Source organism: Oncorhynchus gorbuscha, unplaced genomic scaffold (genome assembly GCF_021184085.1).
Source record: "Oncorhynchus gorbuscha isolate QuinsamMale2020 ecotype Even-year unplaced genomic scaffold, OgorEven_v1.0 Un_scaffold_261:::fragment_4:::debris, whole genome shotgun sequence".
In the NCBI taxonomy this organism is placed as follows: Eukaryota; Metazoa; Chordata; class Actinopteri; order Salmoniformes; family Salmonidae; genus Oncorhynchus; species Oncorhynchus gorbuscha.
This window is the reverse complement of record NW_025745121.1, coordinates 90,001-97,732: the sequence shown is the minus strand read 5'-3', so window position 1 is coordinate 97,732 and position 7,732 is coordinate 90,001. Positions and strand designations below refer to the sequence as shown.

General features: G+C 43.4%; 2 protein-coding genes across 6 annotated transcripts in view; one reads left to right on the top strand and one right to left on the bottom strand.

Moving 5' to 3' along the window:
- Nucleotides 1-301: 301 nt before the first annotated feature.
- Nucleotides 302-5,151, bottom strand: zgc:101765 (uncharacterized protein LOC450036 homolog). 4 transcript variants are annotated; one of them, XM_046332718.1, is made up of 5 exons: nt 5,020-5,151; nt 3,488-3,845; nt 2,323-2,572; nt 1,307-1,465; nt 302-897 (listed from the first exon to the last, which is right to left on the bottom strand). In XM_046332718.1, the coding sequence occupies exons 2-5, from the start codon at nt 3,817-3,819 to the stop codon at nt 718-720; spliced, it is 921 nt and encodes a 306-aa protein (XP_046188674.1). In that variant the 5' UTR covers nt 3,820-3,845; nt 5,020-5,151; the 3' UTR covers nt 302-717. The 4 variants fall into 4 exon arrangements, with proteins under 4 accessions (XP_046188674.1, XP_046188672.1, XP_046188673.1 ...); XM_046332716.1 differs by lacking the exon at nt 5,020-5,151 and adding an exon at nt 4,270-4,416; XM_046332717.1 differs by lacking the exon at nt 5,020-5,151 and adding an exon at nt 4,232-4,363.
- Nucleotides 4,369-7,732, top strand: part of LOC124017507 (membrane-anchored junction protein) — a 20,914-nt gene continuing 17,550 nt past the window's right edge. For both annotated transcript variants that reach the window (XM_046332720.1, XM_046332719.1), the window contains exon 1: nt 4,369-4,537. The gene's annotated coding sequence lies outside the window, so the exon portion shown is untranslated. The remainder of the gene's footprint in view (nt 4,538-7,732) is intronic.

The window sequence follows — 7,732 nt, the reverse complement described above, 5'->3', positions numbered from 1 at the left end:
ATAGGGAATAGGGTTCCATTTGGTGTTCTCTATAGGGAATAGGGTTCCATTTGGTATTCTCTATAGGGAATAGGGTTCCATTTGGTATTCTCTATAGGGAATAGGGTTCCATTTGGGACCCAATCTCTGGTATTACTTGAAACTTGATGTGTATATGGGGGGGGGGGGTCTTGAATTACTTTTGCTTTCTTTTTCTACAAAATTACTTTTGTAAATGTATTTTCTTTTTGTGACCACTTGGTGTACTATGGGCATAAGTAAACAAATAAACAAATAATTTTTACTAATCATTCACTTGGTGCTTTTTTTTTTTTTTTTTTTTGCATTTTATTAAAATGTATATACACACCAACTTATTAAATAAAATCGTCACTTGATATGAGGACAATATTTACAGTGAAACTATCAAATTAATACAGATTTTAATAATTTGTAACAAATATCACATGAAAAATAATAGCATTGATCTTGGTACAATAAACTTCCTCAGATGTCTTTGAGTGTTACAAAAATAAATATATATATATACTCTTAGTTCAAGAATCTCAGTGGGAAACTTAAGTTCTGTCGATACGTTACTTTGACATCTTATCAACGTTTGCTTCATAGCAATCCAGTCAGTCAGTGAGTATGTACCTTCAGGCTAACGTCAAGGCATTCAAACCAGTAGTCTTTGGGCTACAGGCCCCATCTCCTCCACCGGGTTATCCTTCTACCTCAGGCTACCTGTGAAGGGTCCCAACAGTATTTCTGTCCACAGTCCATCCCCCCCAGCCTCTCCATATCTTCAGCAGTCAGCTCAAAGTCAAACACGCGGCCGTTCTCTGCTACCCTGGTGGGGTGAGATGACTTGGGTAGGACGGGGACACCCTGCTGTACCGCCCATCTGAGCAGCACCTGTCACACACGATGAAGGAATAAGCCAGGGGAAGATGGGGAACAAAACATAGCGAAGAAGGAAAGGAATCAAATGACTTAATTAGGGTGTATTGCAACTTCCGCAACAGCACCTGTCACACACGATGAAGGAATAAGCCAGGGGAAGATGGGGAACAATACATAGGGAAGAAGGAAAGGAATCAAATGACTTAATTAGGGTGTATTGCCACTTCCGGAACATAGAAGGAACATAGAACATAGAAGGGGAGAAGGAAAGGAATCAAATGACTTAATTAGGGTGTATTGCAACTTCCGGAACATAGAAGGAACATAGAACATAGAAGGGGAGAAGGAAAGGAATCAAATGACTTAATTAGGGTGTATTGCCACTTCCAGAACACTCCACCCACTCGGACAGACACAGTACCTGTGCAGTGGTCAGGCCATATCCCTGTGCAATCTGGACCACTAAAGGGTCCTGGAGGAGAGAGCCAGTCCCCAGGGAGGAGTAAGCCTGGAAACAGACACCCTTCTCCCCACACAGATGCCTCATCTCACCCTGGGACAGACGGGGATGGAACTCTACCTGGACGGAGAGATTATTCAATAAGATTTCAGATTTATAATACCGAATGGTCATTTATCCAAAGTGAAATTGACATTTTGGTCATTTAGCAGACACCCTCATCCAGAGTGACTTACAGTCAGTCAGTGCATTCAACTAAGGTAGGTAAGAAAACCACAAATCACTGTCATAGCAAGTAAACCTTTCCTCAAGAAAGCAGCTATCAAATAAAACATGCCAGTAAGAAAAAGTGTTAGAGCCAGAAGAACTAGTACAACGGTAAACTGTGAATACTTATAGTTTAAAACCAGGACAAGTACAACGGTAAACTGTGAATACTTATAGTTTAAAACCAGGACAAGTACAACGGTAAACTGTGAATACTTATAGTTTATAGTTGATATCAGGACAAATCTTATGTCTGTCCTGTAGTACGGTGCAGTGTTAGTTTGTTTTTGTTTACCTGTAGTACGGTGCAGTGTTCGTTTGTTTTTGTTTACCTGTAGTACGGTGCGGTGTTAGTTTGTTTTTGTTTACCTGTAGCACGGTGCGGTGTTAGTTTGTTTTTGTTTACCTGTAGTACAGTGCGGTGTTAGTTTGTTTTTGTTTACCTGTAGTACGGTGCGGTGTTAGTCCCGCTGTGACCCTCCCTATAGTTTCCAGACAAGTGCAGGTTAGTTTGTTTTTGTTTACCTGTAGTACGGTGCGGTGTTAGTTTGTTTTTGTTTACCTGTAGCACGGTGCGGTGTTAGTTTGTTTTTGTTTACCTGTAGTACGGTGCAGTGTTAGTTTGTTTTTGTTTACCTGTAGCACGGTGCGGTGTTAGTTTGTTTTTGTTTACCTGTAGCACGGTGCGGTGTTAGTTTGTTTTTGTTTACCTGTAGTACAGCGGGAGTGACACAACACGCCTCCAGTAGCTCCTTCATATGTCCTGGGGTGTAGTTGGACACCCCTATGGCCCTCAGCTTCCCCTGGGCGTGGAGCTCCTCTAACACTGCCCAGCTCTGAGCTCTATTCTCTGGGTTCCTCTTGTCTCCCACCCCCAGACCCTGGGTCCCTGGCCAGTGGATCAAGTATAGATCTATATAGTCTAGATCCAGCAGTTCTAGACTCCTCAGAGCTCCGTCCCTGTGGAACATTACATTACATTTACATTTAAGTCATTTAGCAGACGCTCTTATCCAGAGCGACTTACAAAGAGTTTGAAATGCAAACAATATGACTGATTAGAGTCATATTTGTATATACCTGGTCAGCATTTTGGGCACTGGCCAGCCGGGCTAGTAGCCCATAATTTCTACAGGCCCAGATGGCATTCCATTAGCCAAAGGTCCTACGCTACACTAGGGCTGGGCGGTATACCGTATTTTACTATATACACCGGTATTTATGGACGGACCGGTTTGGGTTTTTACTTTACCTTCTATAACGTTATTTGAATGCTTGGTTTATTAAATGTGATAGGTCGTGTGTAACGTCAACTTCTATAGTTTCGAAAATGGACGTTACACTCTCTGCTCTCTCTCTGTCTCTCTCTCTCTCTCTCTCTCTCATGCCACTTTACACACAGTCCTAGCCCCGCCCCCTGTCACTCAAGGAGGGCATTTGTTGTTGCTTGACCACAAGGCACTTGTGTTCAGTCTGCATGGTCAATGCAGCACATGAAACAATGTTGATGACAACGATGTTGTTTCCACTTTGATCTTAATATAAATCCACTAGCGTTCTATAATGACACTATTAGTTTGTGTTTCTTACATCAACAAACAGCTAGTTTGTCTTTCCGTAGCAAGTTTTTGCTAAATCGTGTTAGCCGTTAATGGGAAAAGACCCATTGAAATCACTTAAAATGTATGTGTTGCCACACACTATTCATAAAGAATAACTTTTACTATTCAAAAACATAAAATACAGCAAACAATTAGAAGAATACAGTGATATGACATTTGGGCCATATCGCCCAGCCCTAGGCTATACCATGCGACATTTGAGAAGACAACATTTTGGCACATTTCCTTCTAGCTTTAATTTACATCCCTGTACCTGGCTCTGGAGGCCTGGTCCTTGGGGCCCAGCTTGCTGGTGATGAAGACGTCCGCTCGGGAGAGGCCGTGTTCGGGTAGGAGTCGCCGCAGTGCTCGACCCAGGTCAGCCTCGTTCCGGTAGACAGAGGCCGTGTCAAATGAGCGGTAGCCGGTGGAGAGCGCTGCGTCGACGGCCTGGAGGATCTCATCAGGGCCGCGGAGCCGGTAGGTACCCAGCCCCAGGAGAGGCATCCTGGCCCCGGTGTTGAGCAGAACAGATGGGGTGGGAGAGGAGTGGATGGGAGGAATGGAGAGGGTGGGGGCGGAGGGAGAAGGCTGAGGATCAGACATCTAGAGGTGTTGAAGGTACCTGGACACTGGGGGAAAGAGTGAGAGAAAAGAGAGAAGAATAACAAAATGGGGGGACTGTGTCAGCCGCTATCCGGGGGCTAGAAGGAAATTGACTGGCGGGTGGGTTGGCTGAAACATAACCAAAACGGTGACTATTGCCATTATATTACTTGGCAACAGCACAATCTAGTATCAAAACAATGGCAGAGTATCTTCTCAAGGCTACGTAGAGATTGTGCGTGTGGCATATTTACACTAATTATGACAGTTCAAAAGTTCGGATACTTCCATGGCTAGCTAACGTTAGCGATGAATTACAATAACACAACAAGCAATTTCTACCTCGATTTAGTACGGCATGCATATAAAGAATATACACAATTTTAACTGACATACGAGTAATTGTAAATACCCATTTAATACATGTGTTGATAAACAAATTGTACAAACATGCTTGTAAATTGTCTGTTGCAGCATAAATCCTTTCAACGTGAATCACGCATGTGACTTTTTTGTGAAACTTCCTGTTCGCCGTCACCATAGAGACACGAGCGAGGAAGACGATGACTGGATGAAGCGTTGGCCAATTAGCGAGAAGAAAGACGCTTGGAGGCGGGAACTTGTCCCTCACTTGCAGCGCGAGCGAGCAGTTCCTGTGACCGGTTTCGTTGCGGCTTTGGTTTTGAAAATTGTGGGTGCCCTGAATCGGTGAATTACGGTATGCTTGTGTTTACCGTGTCGTTAACAGGTTTTATGTTTCAGTTGTGAGGAGTTTGTCAGCACTACAACAGTATTCACACAGTTAGTTAATAATTAACCTTACTAGATTAGCTAGCTAGCTAGTAGGAGAGGTAGCCTTTGTGTGAGTGACTATATTAGTAACGTTAACTAATTCAAACGACATTTCTCGTATGAATTCATCCATTCATGAATCATTTTCTCAGTTCCTACCAAAGTCATCTAATCTGATTTGTCCTGCTAGTAGTGAGCAGTGGACCTACCCCTTGATCATGACTCACTTACATAACAGCAGAGATTCATTCCCTAACTTTTTTGTCCCACGACCCCATTTTTACATCTGAAAATTATCGTGACAACAACCATGTAATTAGCAGCCAATGTTCACTTTTTTTTATTTGGGTCTATGGCAGTCAATTGAAAAACATTCTAACAGTATTTCTGATTGACTTCTCAACTCACCATCACATAATAATGGCTGGAATGGCATCAAACACATGGTGAACCAGAAGCACAACCATTTCCGCAGCACTCCAATCAGGCCTTTATGGTAAAGTGGCCAGAGGGAAGCCACTCCTCAGTAAAAGGCATGTGACAGCCCGCTTGGAGTTTGTCAAAATGCACCTAAAGGACTCTCAGAACATGAGAAACAAGATTCTCCGGTATGATGAAACCAATGATTGAACTCTTTGGCCTGAATGCCAAGCGTAACGTCTGGAGGAAGCCTGGCACCACCCTTACGGTGAAACATGGTGGTGGCAGCATCATGCTGTTAGGATGTTTTTCAGCGGCAGGGACTAGGAGACTTGTCGGGTTCGAGGGAAAGATGAACTGAGCAAAGTACACAGAGATCATTAATATAAACCTGCTCCACAGCACTCAGGACCTCAGACTGGGGCAAAGGTTCCAACAGGACAACGACCCTAAACACTCAGCCAAGATAATGCAGGAGTGGCTTTGGGACAAGTCTCTGAATGTTCTTGAGTGGCCCAGCCAAAACCCAATCAAACATCTCTAGAGAGACTGTGCAGCTACCCTCACCATCCTATCTGACAGAGCTTGAGAGGATCTGCAGAAAATAATGGGAGAAACTCTCCAAATACAGATGTGCCAAGCTTGTAGCATCATACCCAGAAAGACTCAAGGCTGTAATCACTGCCAATGGTGCTTCAACAAAGTACTAAGTAAAGGTTCTGAATACTTATGTAAATGTGATATTTTATTTTGTATACATTTGCAAAACTTTGTTTTTTTTTTTACTGTTTTTGCTTTGTCATTATTGGGTATTGTGGCTGTAACATAACAAAATGTGGAAAAAGTCCAGGGATCTGAATACTTTGAGTACACCGTATATACAGTAACAGTCAAAAGTTTGGACACCTACTCATTCAAGGGTTTTTCTGTATTTTTACTATTTTCTACATTGTAGAACAATAGTGAAGACATCAAAACTATGAAATAACACACATATGGAATCATGTAGTAACCAAAAAAAGTGTTAAACAAATCAAAATATATTTTATATTTGAGATTCTTCAAAGTAGCCACCCTTTGCCTTGATGACAGCTTTGCACACTTTTGGAATTCTCTCAACCAGCTTCATGAGGTAGTCACCTGGAATGCATTTCAATTAACAGGTGTGCCTTGATAAGTTCATTTGTGGCATTTCTTTCCTTAACACTCTTGCCTGCATCCAGCTGATCTAGGGTGTAATCATTAGTCCAAACAGTTGCAAACGAGAGTTTCTATTGGACAAATTCAGGTATGTTTATCCCTCTGTTTGCTTCTGTTTTAAGACATTTTTCAACAGAATCGGCAGAATTAATACACCCCTGATCATACATAAACACAGTTCACTTTCATAGCATCCACATACAAACAGCATGATCACTTACCCATTGTATATTCTTTCTATTATCTACACGCTCTCCTCCTCTCTCCTTTTCCCTCCGTTTGTGGACTTCAGTGCACAACAAATCAGCTGTCTGTGACCAGACAAAAAAACACTTTCCAAGGCAAACCTTTATATCATAATGACTAACCGCTACACCTCCTACATCGTTGTCACCATATTAGCTAATGTCATAGTCAATAGCTAATGTCATAGTCAATATAGCTACTAAAACAAACTTGATAGTTCGTTGGAGATGTGGACATCAAGGAACTTAACTCTCAACCTGCTCCACTACAACCCCGCCGATGTTAATGGGGGCCTGTTCGGCCCGCCTTTTCCTGTAGTCCACGATCAGCTCCTTTGTCTTGCTCACAGTGAGCGAGAGGTTGTTGTCCTGGCACCACACTGCCAGTTCTCTGACCTCCTCCCTATTGGCCGTCTCATCGTTGTCGGTGATCAGGCCTACCACTGTTGTGTCGTCAGCAAACTTAATGATGGTGTTGGGGTCGTGTTTGGCCACACAGTCGTGCGTGAACAGGGAATACAGGAGGGGACTAAGTGTTAAGGATCAGCGTGTTGTTGCCTTCTCTTACCACCTGGGGGCGGCCAGTCAGGAAGTCCAGGAACCAGTTGCAGAGGGAGGTCTTTAGTCCGAGTCATTAGCTTAGTGATGAGCTTTGAGGGCACTATGGTGTTGAACGCTGAGCTGTAGTCAATGAACAGCATTCTCACATAGGTGTTCCTTTTGTCCAGATGAGAAAGGTCGGTGTAGAGTGTGATTGAGATTGCGTCATCTGTGGATCTGTTAGGGTGGTTTGCGAATTGGAGTGGGTCTAGGGTGTCCGGGAGGATGCTGTTGATGTGCGCCATGATCTGCCTTTCAAAGCACTTCATCGCTACTGACGTGAATGCTATGGTAATCATTTAGGCAGGTTACCTTCGCTTCCTTGGGCACAGGGACTATGGTGGTCTACTTGTAACATGTAGATATTACAGACTCGGTCAGGTAGAGGTTGAAAATGCCAGTGAAGTCACTTGACAGTTGGTCCGCGCCTTGTTGTTGGCCCAGCGGCTTTGTGAATGTTGACCCATTTAAAGGTTTTGTTCACATCAGCTACCGAGAGCGTTATCACACAGAACAGCTGGTGCTCTCATGCATGCTTCAGTGTTGCTTGCCTCGATGCGAGCATAAAAGGCATTTAGCTCGTCTGGTAGTCTTGCGTCACTGGGCAGCTCGTGTCTGAGTTTCCCTTTTGTAGTCTGTAATAGTTTTCAAGCCCT

What these genes read in the sequence shown, in the direction of transcription:
- zgc:101765 (XM_046332718.1), bottom strand. Translation starts at nt 3,819, where the DNA reads ATGTCTGATCCTCAGCCTTCTCCCTCCGCCCCCACCCTCTCCATTCCT. An exon ending in GACCAGGCCTCCAGAGCCAG is followed by an intron (nt 2,573 to 3,487) that starts GTACAGGGATGT and finishes AATGTTCCACAG; the next exon opens with GGACGGAGCTCTGAGGAGTC. An exon ending in TCACTCCCGCTGTACTACAG is followed by an intron (nt 1,466 to 2,322) that starts GTAAACAAAAAC and finishes CTCTCCGTCCAG; the next exon opens with GTAGAGTTCCATCCCCGTCT.